This window comes from Physella acuta, unplaced genomic scaffold (assembly GCF_028476545.2).
Source record: "Physella acuta isolate Inbredline_101_S28 unplaced genomic scaffold, ASM2847654v3 ptg000563l, whole genome shotgun sequence".
In the NCBI taxonomy this organism is placed as follows: domain Eukaryota; kingdom Metazoa; phylum Mollusca; class Gastropoda; family Physidae; genus Physella; species Physella acuta.
In genome coordinates, this window is record NW_026732082.1 from 53122 (window position 1) to 72923 (window position 19802).

The 19802-nt window shown below is 40.1% G+C and overlaps 1 protein-coding gene across 5 annotated transcripts; it reads left to right on the forward strand.

Moving 5' to 3' along the window:
- LOC131946579 (heparan-alpha-glucosaminide N-acetyltransferase) lies at positions 1-19223 on the forward strand. Of its 5 annotated transcripts, none has more exons than XM_059307442.1 (18): positions 1-255; positions 2356-2424; positions 3975-4318; positions 4966-5093; positions 5633-5751; positions 9155-9224; positions 9764-9839; positions 10769-10884; positions 11252-11359; positions 11500-11648; positions 12896-13008; positions 13738-13859; positions 14500-14626; positions 14885-14971; positions 15083-15157; positions 16722-16792; positions 17507-17619; positions 18067-19223. In XM_059307442.1, exons 2-18 carry the CDS (start codon positions 2388-2390, stop codon positions 18240-18242), a joined length of 2031 nt encoding a protein of 676 aa, XP_059163425.1. In that variant the 5' UTR covers positions 1-255; positions 2356-2387; the 3' UTR covers positions 18243-19223. The 5 variants fall into 5 exon arrangements, with proteins under 5 accessions (XP_059163425.1, XP_059163427.1, XP_059163426.1 ...); XM_059307444.1 differs by having other exon boundaries at positions 3978-4318; XM_059307443.1 differs by lacking the exon at positions 1-255 and adding an exon at positions 294-375.
- The last annotated feature ends 579 nt before the right edge of the window (positions 19224-19802 follow it).

A 19802-nucleotide genomic window follows, 5' to 3' on the forward strand; every position in this document is an offset into this window, starting at 1 on the left:
TTGGTCAATTGTTTCAATTTTTTCATTGACCAACACAGGCCAGTGATTGGAAGAAAAGATTTCTACAATTGTACTTCATCTCGAACTTGTCTTTTTGTTTCATAAAATAAGTTAATTATTTTTGTAACCGAAAAATGTATGAATTGTGTTAGCTGAAGTCGTGGGTTAGTTTATCTGAAACTTTTCTTCACTGCTGGTTAGATTACAAGCACTTGATAAGACGAACGTCAGCGTTTGGCCTTCGTTGTTTTATAGGTACGTTTCTATTTTTCTAATGAAATATTGCTTTATAAACACGTCTTATAAATTTTGCATTTTACAGAACACCATTATTTTTAACATTATGTGCGCTGGAATATATACACGTGAACTGGAGTAATACATCAATTTGTGAAATTTCTGAAAAAATATCTTTTTAAATTGCTTCTTCCTAATATTTTAAAAACAATTCAAATGTTTATTATATTCGTTTGCAGCTTTAGATTGTAGATTTTTAAATTGTGCTTTAAGATCTAAAATTTCAATTCAATTTCATATAATGTAAGATTCCGTACGAAAATATTTTAAAGTACTACAAGAAAGAAGACCACTATAACAATCTGTTAAGCACCAGTTAATTTAAGAGGGGGCTAAGCATAAAAATATAGGCATGTCAAAATGATGAACTTTGATTATTCGTTCATTTTTTCACAAGACGAAAAAGTGAACGCCTTGATATATAACAGCAATGTTTTGTTCATTACTTGCTGTGATCTGTTATGTAAACATATACAAAAAATTGGTTCCACTTGTTATGTATATAGGCCTACACCTTACTTATTTGAATATTAACCCACCGTTTAGCAAATGAAAACATTTCAAAACTTGATGCACATACAAAACATTGAGTCCTTTTGTTATGTAGATAGGCCTACACCTTACTTGCATACTGCAACCCGCCGATTATCATTAGAAAACATTTGAGCTGTAAAGAGGACTAAAACATGATGTGTGCAAGTGGCCAATACAATGATATTTGACGGCAGTATAGACTAGAAGCAAGTGGCCAATACAATGATATTTGACGGCAGTATAGACTAGCAGCAAGTGGCCAATACAATGGTATTTGACGGCAGTATAGACTAGTAGCAAGTGGCCAATACAATGATATTTGACGGCAATATAGACTAGTAGCAAGTGGCCAATACAATGGTATTTCACGGCAATATAGACTACCAGCAAGTGGCCAATACAATGATATTTGACGGCAGTATAGACTAGCAGCAAGTGGCCAATACAATGGTATTTGACGGAAGTATAGACTAGTAGCAAGTGGCCAATACAATGATATTTGACGGCAATATAGACTAGTAGCAAGTGGCCAATACAATGGTATTTCACGGCAATATAGACTAGCAGCAAGTGGCCAATACAATGGTATTTCACGGCAATATAGACTAGTAGCAAGTGGCCAATACAATGATATTTGACGGCAGTATAGATTAGTAGCAAGTGGCCAATACAATGATATTTGACGGCAGTATAGACTAGTAGCAAGTGGTCAATACAATGATATTTGACGGCAGTATAGACTAGTAGCAAGTGGCCAATACAATGATATTTGACGGCAGTATAGACTAGTAGCAAGTGGCCAATACAATGATATTTGACGGCAATATAGACTAGTAGCAAGTGGCCAATACAATGGTATTTGACGGCAGTATGGGCCAGTAATGATAAGCTTCGCGAAGACAAACGTCAAAAAATAAACAGCATTTGTAATATATGGGCCTACAGCTTAATAAAAGTATTTGAGAACTGTAAATTCCTAGAGTAAACTATTCTATATCATACAAATTATAAAAGCGACTCGATAAGATCCAGTTTTGTGGGGACAGGGGAGGGGGCGAGGGTCTGCCTAAAACGGTATGTCCTCTCACGATAAGAATATATGGGGGGAGGGGTAAACTCTACCTGATGGAAGGGCTCTAGTTATACCCCGCATACACATATGATGCATGCTTATGTGTACAGATTTTTCAATGTATGTATACTTGCCTTCATCGCTCAAATGTATATTACAGTGAGGAAAATAATACAACCTATCCTACAGGTCTGTATTAGCAGAAAACAAGCAACCACTAACAGTTGAACATACCTTGTATTCGTGCATGTGTTTAGATACATTACAAACACACAAAGGTTGATCATACTTGTCTAGTAGCCTAGTGCATGTGTTTAAACAAATTACAAGGAAACAACAGTTGGTCATACCTTCTAGTAGCCTAGTGCATGTGTTTAGATACATTACCTGCACAAATAACGGCATGTTGCATTCTTCGACCTGTCGTAAAGCTGGGACCTTTCATTCCTCAGGTGTGTGGACTAAATACCTGGTCAAGTCAAAGATGTGGGGGACGTTGGTCATCCTGTTCATCTTGTCAGGTAGATACAGCTTCAAACTTTGTCTTTAGGTCCGATTTATTTGTAAATAAAAAATATTGTGTAAAACACGAATAAAATCTAGGTAGATAATTTAACATTTCAGATTGTGTAAAACCTGAATGAAATCTAGATAGATACTTTAACAGTTCAGATTGTATAAATCCTGAATAAAATCTAGGTAGATAGTTTAACAGTTCAGATTGTATAAATCCTGAATAAAATCTAGGTAGATAGTTTAACAGTTCAGATTGTGTAAAACCTGAATGAAATCTAGATAGATAATTAAACCGGTCAAGGCTACACAAGCTATGTAGTATGTAGGTATACGCAGAGAAAAAAATGTCGGCCCATAGAATGGTCCACAATACTGACGTTCATTTAATTGTTACATATTGAATGTACTACTTACATATCATTTAAGTAGGCCTATACATGCAGGATTTAAAAAAAATAATTATGTCTGTGGTTTTATTTTAATTCTATAATTAGACGCACATAGAAGGTTTGCCAAATAAAAATGGAAAAAGCGCGGGGGGGGGGGGGAGGGGGGGGGAGGGGGGGGGGATATGTAGCTCCATATTTAACCTATAACAGTGATTATAATTTAATTTAAAAATACTCCAATAATAAACGGCTGCTAAAACAAAAGAAAAATTAACTGAGATTGATAACATCGTGAAGGCTAACATTACAACACATTGTTAACGTTTATCTTTGTACAATATTTTACCATTGACATTTATTTTTTTCACTTTAATATACTGAAGTGTTTTTCTTATATACTTTGTATTGCTTGATTTATACGTTTATGCTTAGCCCATGTTTATAAAGATAGCTTTAGTGTTGGTATTTTTTAACAGTAAATTAAAACACCGTGTCGTTAACCTGGTGGTTCGAATGATAATTTGATATGTCAAAAGTGGGTTGGAAGTTTTATGATACAACAAGCTAGACAAAACTAAAGCATAGCGCCCAGCTCAATACAAGCGTTGGAAAATTATTTTATTATTATTAGCATAAGAGATTTGATGTACAATTATTTCTGCCTAAATCAAACAAACTTAGCTTAGTTAAAAAAAAGTGTAATACTAAAAAAAAACCTTGTAGTTTGAACTAGATTTATAAAGAATTTGTTTTGAGCAACATTTGTACTATGGATATAACTATTTCTATATTCAGTTCTTGTAATACCAATCTTCTATATTGGTTACTTTAAGTACACAACAATTATTTCTTCTTACAAACTAGTGATTAGACACCAATAAATAATTTTTCTAGGGCTTATTTTTTTACTTTTGTTCATTTATTGATCTTGCTTGTTACATAAAATGTACGTACTATCTTATTGATCTTGCTTGTTACATAACATGTACGTAATATAATGCTCTATCTATAAAGTTGTGCTACACAAACTTCAGGTTTTATATACACTTTATGTAAGCTCATAGAGGCTTGTTTTTATTCTTCTGATATATCAGCGCCACAGCTGCCATAGTTTATGTTGTCAATGTAATGCAGTATTTGTTCAATGTTTACACACTCTCCTGCAGTAGCTTCAGCCGAGAACTCCACCGACCTCCCCACTGAGGCGGTGACGATCTTCACAGAGACGACAGTTGTAACTCAGGACACCAGGGTGCCAGACACGCCAACAGTAGACACAGTGACCACAGAGAAATGGACGCCAGAGACGACGGTGCCAGAGTTGGACGAGGAGGACGACCCAGTTATGGCGTACATAGAGAGGTACAACGCTGCTGTCGTCTACACGGAGGAGGATGTGGTGGGCGTGGCCAGCAAGAGAGAGCTCGAGCTAGATCAGGCCTGGCTGACCATCAACACGACGGTCAACTACGTGGTGGAGATATGGGCTCAGTCGGAGCAATGTTACAAGGTGGGTGGGCTCAGTCGGAGCAATGTTACAAGGTGGGTGGGCTCAGTCGGAGCAGTGTTACACGGTGGGTGGGTGAGGTACTGGAGCAATGTTACAAGGTGGGTAGGCTCCGTCGGAGCAATATTACAAGGTGGGTGGGCTCAGTCGGAGCAATGTTACAAGGTGGGTGGGTGAGGTACTGGAGCAATGTTACAAGGTGGGTGGGCTCAGTCGGAGCAATATTACAAGCTGGGTGGGTGAGGTACTGGAGCAATGTTACAAGGTGGGCGGGCTCAGTCGGAGCAATATTACAAGGTGGGTGAGTGAGGTACTGGAGCAATGTTACAAGGTGGGTGGGTGAGGTACTAGGCTGGTAGTTTGTTATTAGAGGAATATAATTTTTTTAAGTGAACTGTTAACGAGAAAATGTTTAAATTAAAAGAACAAATAGTCACTGAAAGTACAGAAGTGGTTTCATATTATAATCGTAACTGGAATCAAAGTTTGTGATTTTTGTTTCTCTGTCACATGTCCGGTGGTCCGCCTAACAATGCTTTTGGTATGTTGTTTGTTTTTATCTTAACTATGTTTTCTGTAAGACATTGGTCCACCTATAGAACTTTGTCTGTCTACCTGCTGTTTACGACCTGTTTCTTTCCTTGTTTCAGTGTGACCTGATGTTTATCACAAGCGTCCAAGGTCCCAGCGTTAGGTCTATTGTGGTCAATGCGACGTTTGCAACTGACCTGCGACTTGTTAGGAAACACCCAGGGGGTAACCCAGAACAGTTGTGTGGGTAGGTCATCTTAGCAGTTGTGTGGGTAGGTCATCTTAGCAGTTGTGTGGGTAGGTCATCTTAGCAGTTGTGTGGGTAGGTCATCTTAGCAGTTGTGTGGGTAGGTCATCTTAGCAGTTGTGTGGGTAGATCATCTTAGCAGTTGTGTGGGTAGATCATCTTAGCAGTTGTGTGGGTAGGTCATCTTAGCAGATTTCTTGGTAGGTCATCTTAGTAGGTTTGTGGGTAGGTCATTCTAGTAGGTTTGTGAGTAGGTCATTTTAAGGGTTTGTGGATAGGTCATCTTAGCAGTTGTTTGGTTAGGTAATGATATCAGTAGTGTGGGTAGGTCATCTTAGCAGTTGTGTGGGTAGGTTATCTTAGCAGTTGTGTGGGTAAGTTATCTTAGCAGTAGTTGGTGAGGTAATTATATCAGTATTTTGTAAGTCAAACATCATGTGATCATGTATTATGTCACATGATGACTCTATATTTAGACTGTATGTCCTCCCATTGTAATGCCATAGCTGACTGCTGCCCACACCCCACCCCACAACCAGGTTCCAGATGAAGTTCCAGGAGTACGGCGACTATTGGATATTTATCGACTACCCAGCTACTGGGGAAGAGTCCTCGTGCAAATTTGTTCTGGCCAACGATCCTAGTATAGCTGAGCTACGTAAGTCATGTCCAGAGACCTGACAGGACCTCGACCAGTACTGACTTGCAGACCTAACATCACCTCGACCAGTACTGACTCGACCTAACAGCACCTTGACCAGTACTGACTCACCTAACAGCACCTTGACCAGTACTGACTCACCTAACAGCACCTTGACCAGTACTGACTCGCAGACCTAACAGCACCTTGACCAGTACTGACTTGCAGACCTAACAGCACCTTGACCAGTACTGACTCACCTAACAGCACCATGACCAGTACTGACTCGACCTAACAGCACCTTGACCAGTACTGACTCACCTAACAGCACCTTGACCAGTACTGACTCGACCTAACAGCACCTTGACCAGTACTGACTCACCTAACAGCACCTTGACCAGTACTGACTCGCAGACCTAACAGCACCTTGACCAGTACTGACTCGACCTAACAGCACCTTGACCAGTACTGACTCACCTAACAGCACCTTGACCAGTACTGACTTGCAGACCTAACAGCACCTTGACCAGTACTGACTCGACCTAACAACACCATGACCAGTACTGACTCACCTAACAGCACCTTGACCAGTACTGACTTGCAGACCTAACAGCACCTTGACCAGTACTGACTCGACCTAACAACACCATGACCAGTACTGACTTGTAGACCTAACATCACCTCGACCAGTACTGACTCGACCTAACAGCACCATGACCAGTACTGACTCGACCTAACAGCACCTTGACCAGTACTGACTCACCTAACAGCACCTTGACCAATACTGACTCACCTAACAGCACCTTGACCAGTACTGACTCGCAGACCTAACAGCACCATGACCAGTACTGACTCGCAGACCTAACAGCACCTTGACCAGTACTGACTTGCAGACCTAACAGCACCTTGACCAGTACTGACTTGCAGACCTAACAGCACCTTGACCAGTACTGACTTGCAGACCTAACAGCACCTTGACCAGTACTGACTCACAGACCTAACAGCACCTTGACCAGTACTGACTTGCAGACCTAACAGCACCTTGACCAGTACTGACTCGCAGACCTAACAGCAACCCGAAACAATTATTTTAGTTTTGAGGAATTTTTTTTAGTCAGATAAAAACAAAGAAACATTAGAAAAGAGTGATTCAAGCATACAACAAATCTACTCGATCTTTAACTGATCATATTGTATCATATCTGTATTGCGTCTTGTTATGCTATGGTCGTTGTTTGAAATAACACTATTTACTATTCTTATCGTGACAATATATTATCTCCACCAAAAGATTTATAACCCTGATGTAGGCCAGTTATGGCTGTTGGGCACGTTATTTAATCATAACAAGATCAGAAAACACGGTAACCAAATAAGTGAATCTTAACAAGGTGCAGTGGCGTAGACAGGGGGTTAGGGTGGTCATAACCCCCCATAGACCCCTCTATATATATATAAAAAGTATGACGGGGGGGGTGCAAATCGCAAGTTTGAGGGGGGGGGGGGGGTGCAAATCGCAAGTTTGAGGGGGGGGGGGGTGCAAATCGAAAGTTTGTCCCCGGGTAAAAATTGGAATCCCCACCTTGAGATAATCCTGGCTACGCCACTGACAAGGTGGCCTTGACATTAGGAAGCTTCCTGCTAAGTGTCTGAAAGGTGTGGAGATATTTGACATTTAGGTACAGCTAAACAAAAAAAAAAAAAAAACAACGCCGGAATTGTATTGCCCTATTGGCCTATTAAAAATTAGTCCTTAAAGTTATTGACTTTTTAAAATTTTTCATCTATAAAATTGGTGCTTAAAATCTGCTTTTTATCGTTTAAACACCATTTTTACGTCCAAGTTTGGCAACACGTCGCGACTTTGTCCTGGCCACACTTAAAAATCGGTTATCTCTGGAGATGCGCAGCGATTTATGGCTTTCGTGATAGGCTTGTCTGGGTTTACCAGCGCTCAGACGAGAAACAGTTGCATCCCCTCATCAAAAGAATCCTCTCGGCCTGCTATTTGCCCAGCCAGCCGGCCTGACAAAATGGCGAGCAAACGCCGGAGGCCTGTGATCAACGCAAAAGGAAATAAAATCATGTTTTTATTTTCCTGCACGCAGCCATCTTTGTTTGCTTGAACGTTCGGGATTGTGGTATCGCTGCAGCTTGCATAGTATCGATACCAGCAGGGAGGTCAAGATGGATTACCGTGTCTGGACTGTTTGAGGATGTAGCTGAGATAGCAGTGTAGGAATGTTGGCTGGAGGGCCATCAGTGCCAAGTCATTATGGTTGTTGACAGCTTGATTTTATAACACATTGATGGTCAGTGAGTGAGGAGGGGGAGGCTGCACGACTACATGGAACTAGAATACAGACCCTGTATGACCACATAAAACTATATACCCCAACACGAGATAGGAGCACTCTATGATGACAGAACTACACACCCCAACACGACATAGAAACACTCTATGATGACATAGAACTACATACCCCATCACGACATACAAACACTCCATGATGACAAAACTACATACCCTAACACGACATAGAAACACTCTATGATAACATAGAACTACACACCCCAACACGACATAGAAACACTCTATGATGACAAAACTACACACCCCTGCATGACGAAGAAGAGAAGTAGACCTACAGATCACTATGGCGTCATAGACCCCAGCACAGTGACATACAACCAGTTTCACCGGTACGACTACACACAACTAGACTGAAACCTTGCACGTTGAGATTGTAGGTTGGGGGTGATGGTGCTCAGAACTGCCGGTGACATTTGGAGTTTGAGATGATGGTGTCCTAAACTTACGGTGACATTGTAGGTTTGGGGTGATAGTGTACTAAACTTCCGGTGACATTGTAGGTTTGGGGTGATAGTGTACTAAACTTCCGGTGACATTGTAGGTTTGAGGTGATGGTGTACTAAACTTCCGGTGACATTGTAGGTTTGGGGTGATAGTGTACTAAACTTCCGGTGACATTGTAGGTTTGGGGTGATGGTGTACTAAACTTCCGGTGACATTGTAGGTTTGAGAATTTGGTGTTCGTGGATAGTTGGATATGCGGGTGGTCTTACAAAGAACATAGCAAAAAGGCAGTATGTTATGTGTCTGTATATGGGTATGTTTGTATGCAAAGTTTACTTTACAATTCACACAATCCCAATCTCTGACACCACGTGATATCTGGCTGGCAATGACTGACAAAAACACTACATACCCCATGAAATGACAAGTGACACTACATGCTTTTGTTATTTAGTATTTGTTTTATATTTCTAAATTGCCCAAAATAAAGCATATACATGTATTTGGCTCAGATTTTGGGAGTGATGTCTGGGAGAAATGTTGTACATGTAGTCTAGTTCCTGGTTAAAGTTAATTACTAATCACTTTTTCATTTACTTTCAGCAATTATTTATTTGCTCATTGGATTAATTAGTCTCGCCATGATGTATGCTGTAGGCAAACGCGCATACAGGTAACTCGTATAGTTGTATGCTATAAATAGCTTGATGACTTCTTACAATAAAGTAAGCGAGGTAACTCTCATAGTGGTGTGCTATAAACAGATTGATGACTTCTTACAATAAAGAATATAGTAGTAAGCAAGATAACTCTCATAGTGGTGTGCTATAAATAGCTTGATAACTACTTTTATAATAAAGAATATAGTAGTAAGCGAGCGTGCATCAGTCAAATGAAGTAGAGTTCACTAATAGAGCAGTGTGGTCCGTTGTAATGTCCCTAACTTGAGTCTGAAAACTTTATAGACTGTGTGGACTTTGAGCGTCAAATTTTCATGAGTTCAGCTCAGGCTAGTAATCGTGCGCTCTAATTCTCACCCACGTCATATCTGAGTAACTATACTGCGTTCTATTGTGTCAAACTTAATTATTTCCTGTGTGTGACCTCTGTACAGTGTTTATGCGACTTATTTGTTTGAAACTTTACATAATTGTATCCGCGGGATAATTTTCCCCAAATTTTCCCGCGATTTAATTTCCCCAAATTTTCCAGCTATTTCCGGCGTGCGGCCGCACACAGACACGACAGCATGGACGTCACAAGTGATCAGGACGGTGGGGACGCTCTGGTAAATTGGTTTCTGGTTTTAAAGGGCAAGCATTTCAACTGTGGGGCACAGTGGCGGGTGTGCTGGGGGCGGGATTGGTGTGTTGAGAATAAAATACACGTAATCATGGCTAGAATTACTAGACGTAATCAGACAATAGACCCACGGGTAGAATTAGCAGACGTAATCAGACTTTAGACCCACCATGGCCTGAATAACTAGACGTAATCAGACTTTAGACCCACCATGGCCTGAATAACTAGACGTAGTCAGAGACCCACCATGGCCTGAATAACTAACCGTAATCAGACTTTAGACCCACCATAGCCTGAATAACTAGACGTAGTCAGAGACCCACCATGGCCTGAATAACTACAAGTAATCAGACAGTATACCCATGACTAGCATCAGGACCAGAATAACTAGACTTAATCAAACTTTGGACCTATCATGGGCAGAATAACAAGACGTGAACAGACAATAGACCCGTGGTTAGAATTACCAGACGTAATCAGACTTTAGACCCATCATGGCCAGAATTACTACAAGTAATCAGACGGTATACCCGTGGCAAGCATCAGGACCAGAATAACTAGTAATCAAACTTTGGACCTATCATGGCCAGAAAAGCTAGACGTAATAAGACTTTAGAACCATCAAGGCCAGAAAAGCTAGACGTAATAAGACTTTAGACCCATCATGGCCTGAATAACTACAAGTAATCAGAGTTTAGACCCATCATGGCCAGAAAAATTAGACTTAATCAGACTTTAGACCAGTGGCCAGAGTAACAAACTACATAAATTAGTTTCAAAGCTTGACTTGGGATAAACATTATAATTCCCCATCAGCAGGAAAACAATTTAATATTTATTAAATTGGCATGACAAACCTCGTGAACGTATCATGTTGCTATACAACCAGTTATATCAGCTGTTGTATTGTTTCAGCGTATGAGCAACGGGAACATGGATAAAGAGGGCGACGTTGAAGAAGGCACAGAGAAACCAGATAAAGAGGAAAGTACAAAGAAAGCCAGACTCAAATCTCTGGACACTTTTCGGGGGTAAGTTGGGAGGTTTTACAAGAGGGTCAGACAGATGGGGAAAACATATTTGTCATAATAATATGTAGGGAGGATTGGACACTAAGAAAAGTGGAATGAAATAACTAATTCATAAAGTTGGTATGAAACATGGTTAGAATTGTTGCATTCAGGCATAAATGTCTTGGTCACATAGTTGTCATACTATTTCAATCTCAGTGAGGTGAAACAAACATAAAACAGCATCTTGGTCTGACCTGTCACTATTCTAAGACTGATATTAAACATTACCCAAGAGAACAAGACCAACATGTCGATAGATAGAAAACGAATGGCATACACCAAATAACCTTCACAGTAAATTAAACATGTTTCGCTTTCTCCCCAGTGTTACCCTTGTGCTGATGATCTTTGTCAATTATGGAGGCGGAAGTTACTGGTTTTTCGAGCATGCGCCGTGGAATGGAATCTATGTTGCAGATCTTGTCTTTCCATGGTTGGTTATTTTAATATTTTTCATTCAACATTTTTTCGAATTTACTCTTTCTTTGATGAATATTTGAAGTTTTTGAAGTGTTCTACATTAAATGACGAATTTTATCTCGAGCTAGTTTTGTTTTTCTATTTGCCATTCAGGTTTGTGTTCATCATGGGCGTGTCCATGAACTTTTCATTCAAGAGCATGTTCCGACAGGAGTGGAGCGTCGCCCGCATCTCATGGAAGATTGTCTGGAGGGCTGCTCAGCTGTTTGCTATTGGTTTCATGTTGGGCACACATTATCAAGGTACACAATATTAAGGTGGTTTCATGTTGGGCACACATTATCAAGGTACACAATAGGGCATTACATAAGTACACAACATTACATAGGGTGGTTTCATGTTGGGCACACATTACCAAGGTACACAACATTAGGGTGGTTTCATGTTAGGCACACATTATCAAGGTACACAACATTAGGGTGGTTTCATGTTGGGCACACGTTATCAAGGTACACAACATTAGGGTGGTTTCATGTTGGGCACACGTTATCAAGGTACACAACATTAGGGTGGTTTCATGTTGGGCACACATTATCAAGGTACACTACATTAGGGTGGTTTCATGTTGGGCACACATTATCTAGGTACACTACATTAGGGTGGTTTCATGTTGGGCACACATTACCAAGGTACACAACATTAGGGTGGTTTCATGTTGGGCACACATTATCAAGGTACACAACATTAGGGTGGTTTCATGTTGGGCACACATTATCAAGGTACACAACATTAGGGTGGTTTCATGTTGGGCACACGTTATCAAGGTACACTACATTAGGGTGGTTTCATGTTGGGCACACGTTATCAAGGTACACTACATTAGGGTGGTTTCATGTTGGGCACACGTTATCAAGGTACACAACATTAGGGTGGTTTCATGTTGGGCACACGTTATCAAGGTACACTACATTAGGGTGGTTTCATGTTGGGCACACGTTATCAAGGTACACTACATTAGGGTGGTTTCATGTTGGGCACACATTACCAAGGTACACAACATTAGGGTGGTTTCATGTTGGGCACACGTTATCAAGGTACACTACATTAGGGTGGTTTCATGTTGGGCACACATTATCAAGGTACACAACATTACATAGGGTGGTTTCATGTTGGGCACACATTATCAAGGTACACAACATTAGGGTGGTTTCATGTTGGGCACACATTATCAAGGTACACAACATTACATAGGGTGGTTTCATGTTGGGCACACATTATCAAGGTACACAACATTACATAGGGTGGTTTCATGGTGGGCATACATTATCAAGGTACACAACATTAGGGTGGTTTCATGTTGGGCACACATTACCAAGGTACACAACATTACATAGGGTGGTTTCATGTTGGGCACACATTATCAAGGTACACAACATTAGGGTGGTTTCATGTTGGGCACACTTTATCAAGGTACACTACATTACATAGGGTGGCTTCATGTAAGAGTTTAATTAGCGAATTGGCAGGTAAAAAATTTAATATTCTGCAGCTGCCGACTTGGACAATGTGCGTGCGTTAGGAGTTTTACAGAGGTTGGCCTTGACCTATTTAATATCAGCCGCCATACACTTTTGCTGTTCCAGAAAGTTTGATTCCCACCAGGTACGGTTTAGTGACGTCATGTCATCGAAGTAGTACCAGTGACGCTAACTCAAGAGACATGTATAAATGACGCACTGATCTCTAGAACGTTTTTAGTGACGACATATGATCAGAGTTTCTTCCAGGTATCTCTACCCACTCCCCCAGAACGAAATGAAATTTATATAGAAAATATATAATTTTAACAGTGTCCGCCCCCCCCCCCCCCACCGAAAATTTCAAGTGCCCCCCCCCCCCCCCCCCGGAGAAAAAAGTCTGGAAGAAACAAGAAACACTGCATATCATCGAGAAAAGTTTTAGTGACAATATGCAAGGGGGGGGGGGGTGTTGGTTTAATATCAAACAAGGTCAACGTGTTGAAAAGATATAGGTTTTAATCACATCTATCTAATAGCATATTTTTATAATCACACATTATGGTTATTTGGGGGAGGGGGCGCTCAGTGATGTCGTTTCAGAGTTAGGTGACAAAGTATTTAGTGACTAAGTTAACACGTTGCAGGTGGGGATGGAAAAAGTACAAAAAACTCAGTGACGGCGACCCTTAATTGTAACTTGCGTGACATTTCGAAGTGTAACATGCTTGACATAGTTAGTTGTAACATAACTCCCATGTTACTAAATGAGATGTAGCCAATAATTATCCCATGCTGACATGTGCTGGTGTAACCTGGCGTAACCCAAGATATGACGTCATGACAGACCTGGTTTTCCTTCATTTGGTCCCAGGACAAGAAGTGGGCGGTGGTCAGGGACCTGGTGCTCTACGTCCCCGAGTGGCTGGCCAACCTCTCCGTGCTGGCGGTGCATCTGGGTCTGGTCTACGCCCTGCCCGTGCCAGGGTGTCCAACGTAAGACACACATTCGTTCTAGGGGCTGTGGTTTTTGTTAGGTGTTTTGTGTTGGCATCGCTAGTTTTTACCCATACTCTTACCCTAACAGAAATCAGGGTAGCAAAAACTAAATAGAAATATGTACTGACTTACAGCGCTTGTTTTTAATATAAACCTGGAATTAACCATTTATTACGCAAGTAAAACGAAGAGTTCACGAAGTATGAAATAAAGGGGAGTAACCCAGTAAATGTGCATACGGAGTATGGATTAAAGGGAAGTAATCCACATTAAGAACTCTTAGGGAGCAATTACTACAGTTATGGGACGGCGTAGAGCGTTGACCGAAAGACTCGAGTTCGAAGCCCGGGCTCGAGTCAGTCCATCCAGCTCTGATGGGTACTTGACCACAATATCTCTTCATATGCCAATGTCACTAAAAAGGTGAATTCTACTTCACCTGCATCGTGGACCGTTCGAAACGTTACTTTACTTTTCTGTAACTCACAACGAGGAAACACCAACTACATAGATAAAAGGAAGTCACTCACTACAGTAATAAATTACGGGAAACGTTACATTTTGCTTTATATTTTAGTCGGGAATATCGGATTTTACTTGTATTAAAAACTTTAATTTTTGTTTCGGTGACTGCCAGTGGCTACGTTGGTCCAGGTGGACTTAGTGAAGGAGGCAAGTACCATAACTGTACAGGTGGCGCCACACAGTATGTCGACTCTATTCTTCTGGGCAAGAACCACATGTATCAGTGGCCTACACCACAGGTAATGCATGCTTTTGTGACAGTGGGGGGGGGGGGGGGCTATACCACAGCCACAGGTAATTCATGCTTTTGGGACTGTGGTGTGGGGCCTATACCATGGGTACTTCATGCTTTTGTGACATTGGGGTGAAGAGGACACACATGGGTGTAATACAATTATATAATTATAAATTCGTGGGAATCTGTTAGCTATAACAATATATAAGGGCGGCATGTATTTGAAATAATGTTAATATGAATATTATAATTTCACCATCAGGTCCTGTATCAGACAAGTGTCCCTTTTGACCCTGAAGGTTTTCTGGCCACTTTAAATTGTGTTTTCCTCTGCTTTCTGGGGATCCAGGTTTGTGCCTTATCTTCTGTCCACTGTTATACTGTATTTTCATAACTCCTTATGAATAGAGCGCTGTGAATCCTCTCTTTACAGTGTGTAAATTAAGTTTACTATTTACAGTGTGGACGAATTATCCTCATCTATCAAACTCACAAGGAGCGATTGATACGTTTTGTCATATGGGCTCTTATCTTGGTAAGAATTTTTCTCAAACGTCTTTCATGACTTAGTGATATTAGTAGAATTTTTTTGTGATTCTTATGTTTGTGATATTCATTTCAGGGCGAATGAGTTGAATTTTATTTGAATTATTGTAACATTTATTTCAGAGAATTGTGGGCGCCATCTTGAGTGATTTAAATGATTGTAATATTTATTTCAGGGAATTCTGGGCGCTATCTTGAGTGATTTGAATTATTGTTGCATTTATTTCAGGGAACTCTGGGCACTATCTTGAGTGATTTGAATTGTTATGGTATTTATTTCAGGGAACTCTGGGCGCTATCTTGAGTGATTTGAATGATTGTAATATTTATTTCAGGGAACTCTGGGCGCGATCTTGAGTGATTTGAATGATTGTAATATTTATTTCAGGGAACTCTGGGCGCCATCTTGAGTGATTTGAATGATTGTAATATTTATTTCAGGGAACTCTGGGAGCCATCTTGAGTGATTTGAATGATTGTAATATTTATTTCAGGGAACTCTGGGCGCTATCTTGAGTGATTTGAATTGTTATGGTATTTATTTCAGGGAACTCTGGGCGCCATCTTGAGTGATTTGAATTGTTATGGTATTTATTTCAGGGAACTCTGGGCGCCATCTTGAGTGATTTGAATTGTTGTTGTATTTATTTCAGGGTACTCTGGGCGCCATCTTGAGTGATTTGAATTGTTATGGTATTTATTTCAGGGAACTCTGGGCGCCATCTTGAGTGATTTGAATTGTTGTTGTATTTATTTCAGGGAACTCTGGGCGCCATCTTGAGTGATTTGAATGATTGTAATATTTATTTCAGGGAACTCTGGGCGCCATCTTGAGTGATTTGAATGATTGTAATATTTATTTCAGGGAACTCTGGGCGCCATCTTGAGTGATTTGAATGATTGTAATATTTATTTCAGGGAACTCTGGGCGCTATCTTGAGTGATTTGAATTGTTATGGTATTTATTTCAGGGAACTCTGGGCGCCATCTTGAGTGATTTGAATTGTTTTGGTATTTATTTCAGGGAACTCTGGGCGCCATCTTGAGTGATTTGAATGATTGTAATATTTATTTCAGGGAACTCTGGGCGCCATCTTGAGTGATTTGAATGATTGTAATATTTATTTCAGGGAACTCTGGGCGCCATCTTGAGTGATTTGAATGATCGTAATATTTATTTCAGGAACTCTGGGCGCGATCTTGAGTGATTTGAATTGTTATGGTATTAATTTCAGGGAACTCTGGGCGCCATCTTGAGTGATTTGAATTGTTATGGTATTTATTCCAGGGAACTCTGGGCGCCATCTTGAGTGATTTGAATTGTTATGGTATTTATTCCAGGGAACTCTGGGCGCCATCTTGAGTGATTTGAATTGTTATGGTATTTATTCCAGGGAACTCTGGGCGCCATCTTGAGTGATTTGAATTATTGTTGTATTTATTTCAGGGAACTCTGGGCGCTATCTTGATCGATTTCAATGATTGTGATATGTATTTCAGGGAACTCTGGGCGCCATCTTGAGTGATTTGAATTATTGTTGTATTTATTCCAGGGAACTCTGGGCGCCATCTTGACCAAGTGTAGCCAGGACGACGGTTGGGTTCCAGCCAACAAAAATATTTGGTAACGTACAGAGCACAGAGGCGTCGCGAGGGAGGGGGGAATCGGGGTAGCGCCCTTACCGGGCGACACCATCTAAGGGGATGACTACAAGTATTAAAAGAACCGCTCTTTCCTGTTTAATTAATGATTGATTAGAGCTAAAAAGTCTTTAAGTACAAATCCAGATGACTGGGGGGGGGGGGTGACACCATGACGTAGATTTGCTAACTAAAGAATAATAAAATAAAGATACATGCAGCTGTAATAACAAACTATAGATATACATCGTTACCATTATCGATGCACTGTTTAAAGCTATCACGGGAGGGGGTGGTGAAACCGACTGAACTTTGCAAAATGTACTGACATTGTCAGACAACCCATCTTAGTTAGTGTGTAAATGTGCATAAAGCACACCCTTGCCTCACACAGCTTCACAGCCCCATTAGAAAGCTTACATTTTAAGTTCCTTATTCTACTTTTTTTACGTTCATTTTCTGTTATTAAATATAGATTTAGTATAAGTACGGCTTCACGCCCAAAACTTAGACAAATCCACCTTGATGTGGAAAGACAAATCCACCTTGATGTGTAAAGACAAATCCACCTTGATGTGTAAAGACAAATCCACCTTGATGTGGAAAGACAAATCCACCTTGATGTGGAAAGACAAATCCACCTTGATGTGGCGTGTGTTTAGTACACGAATCAGATGACGCGATTTATCTCTTGCAGGTCTGTGTCGTACACTCTGATCACAGCGTCGTTTGGCTACGTTCTCCTCTCGGCGCTCTACGTCTTGACCGACATCTTGGGGATCTGGGAGGGACAGCCATTTATTTACCCAGGTAACGATGGTAACCGGCGGAAGTGGATTTCGTCAACTTCTGCTAGACTCAATTCACTAATTTGTTCAGTTTTATTTATTTTTAAATTGCTATGGTTTTTAAAACACACAAACTCACACTCATACACACATACACACACATATTCGGTAGACTTAAGCAGAGGCTTAGCTAAGGAAGGGCGGGTAGGTCGGCTGCCCCATATTGGTGGGCAAGCAAACAGTACTAGATCCAATAGAATTAATACTTAATCACATTAAATATGGAAAAAATATTTGGGTATATAATACATATATTCATTATATACCCAAATATTTTTTGTAATCACTGAGAATAAAAAAATTAGTAAAATATTATGTTTATTTAATAACAATCAAGTTAGTAAAATGTACCGGTGTTACTACTGAAAACAACTCAACTTTAATTGCATTTGTTTCCTTCTCTGTCTAGGAATGAATAGTATCCTCATCTACTGTCTCCATGGCATTTTCCACAACCAATTTCCGGTCAACTGGGAGGTGGACCACGAACACTGGAAGCTTCTCTTAAGATGTACCTGGGGCACGTCAATCTGGGTCATCGTGTCCTACTGGCTGTTCCACAAAAAGATCTTTATTGCCCTTTAAGACCTGGGACTTACTTGTATTATAGACGTAACCGATGCTAACACCACCTTACAGCATTACATTCTCATGACGATTGTATGGACTGGCAAAAAACTCATTATCTTTGGTGGCAGCTGTCACACTATTTAAACTATTGAACATCTGTATCTGTTTAACATCTGTCTCTGCACGGTGTTGCAGTTACCTGTGAATATAGATATATGGATGGAGGTGCATTCCAAGTTTTATCCAATGAAGTAAAATATAAACAAAACAAATGCAGCTTACGGTTAACTTCTAAAAGTTACACGTTTTTGAGTTTAATTAATTTAAGTTATGAAACTTGATGAAATCGCCATTTAGTGTGTATGTAGATTTCAGAAGTTTTGATTCCATATAAAACAAAAGGGGCTAGACCAGTGGTCTCTTATCCGGGATGCGCCGGCTAATGCTAAGGAAAAAAGTTTTACAGATACCTACATATAATCTATATAAAAACGGAAAAAAAACTACACATCTATATATTAGATAATACTTTTGAATTACGTTTTGTATTTGGAGACGGTTTAAAAGGACATTTGCAATGGGTCGGCTATACTACCCCTATCCCAAAGTCTGCAGTGATTTCCATTCTTTGTCTTTAGTTCCACCACAGGCTGTTCGATTCTTTGACGCTTAGATAAATTAGGTCATAGTTTTACGATTAACTAGAAACATTTGGGTAGAAAATATACTTTTTGGGGCTAGATAAGACCTTGATTTTGAAGGAAGTCAATGTTTTTAAAGATCGACTCCAAAATTATTTGGTTTTCAATAAAGACGAAGGGATGAACACTGTAGAGCGCTGGTTTAGATGCATTCACCGGAGTCTACTAGAGTCACCAGCTTTAGGTTCAGATAGTAACCTCAAGCTACATACTTCCGCTGTGTATTAAAATAAAATGTCATCATCCATGTTATTAATCGTGTTTATTTACATTCCAATAAAAATATTACAACCTGTGTGATTGTTGTTACTGTTATAGAAATTTAAATTATCATCAGATTAGTTATGGCATGCATTGAGTATAAACTTTTCATTCCGTCGGTGTGATTTAAGCTGTTTTTAACGGAGCTGATGTGTATTGTCTAATATGAGCTATTGAATACTTAAAGGTACAGTGTTTAAGAGGGTGCAACATCAGTTGCATTGAAGAATTAAACAAGTTTTGTAGTTCTGGAGTAGCAGTCTATGCCACTAAAGTCGACTACCATCCCCCCGCCCATCTCCATCATCATCTTGCTGCCAAATTCTGATTAGGTCCAGTGGCGGATTAAGGGAAGTGGGACAGATAGGACAGCAGACCCAACCCCCCCCCCTCCATTTTTAAAGTACACACATTTTCTATTTACAAGCTATAGTATATTGCATTTTTACAAATACCACGGTCACATTGGCTTACTTCACGCACGAACATGATTATAATCTTAAGGACTAAGTCATCCTAGTCCATCCGAAGAAGATGGAATTGGGCGGCCTGTTTTAGAAATAAAAACTGTTACTATTACTATCTACTTCTTTACTTTTCTAAAAGTCCCGAG

Coding starts and splice junctions, on each gene's coding strand:
- LOC131946579 (XM_059307442.1), top strand. CDS start 2,388: ATGTGGGGGACGTTGGTCATCCTGTTCATCTTGTCAG. Junction 9,840..10,768: donor AGGACGGTGGGGACGCTCTG/GTAAATTGGTTT, acceptor GTATTGTTTCAG/CGTATGAGCAACGGGAACAT. Junction 15,158..16,721: donor TCATATGGGCTCTTATCTTG/GTAAGAATTTTT, acceptor TATTTATTCCAG/GGAACTCTGGGCGCCATCTT.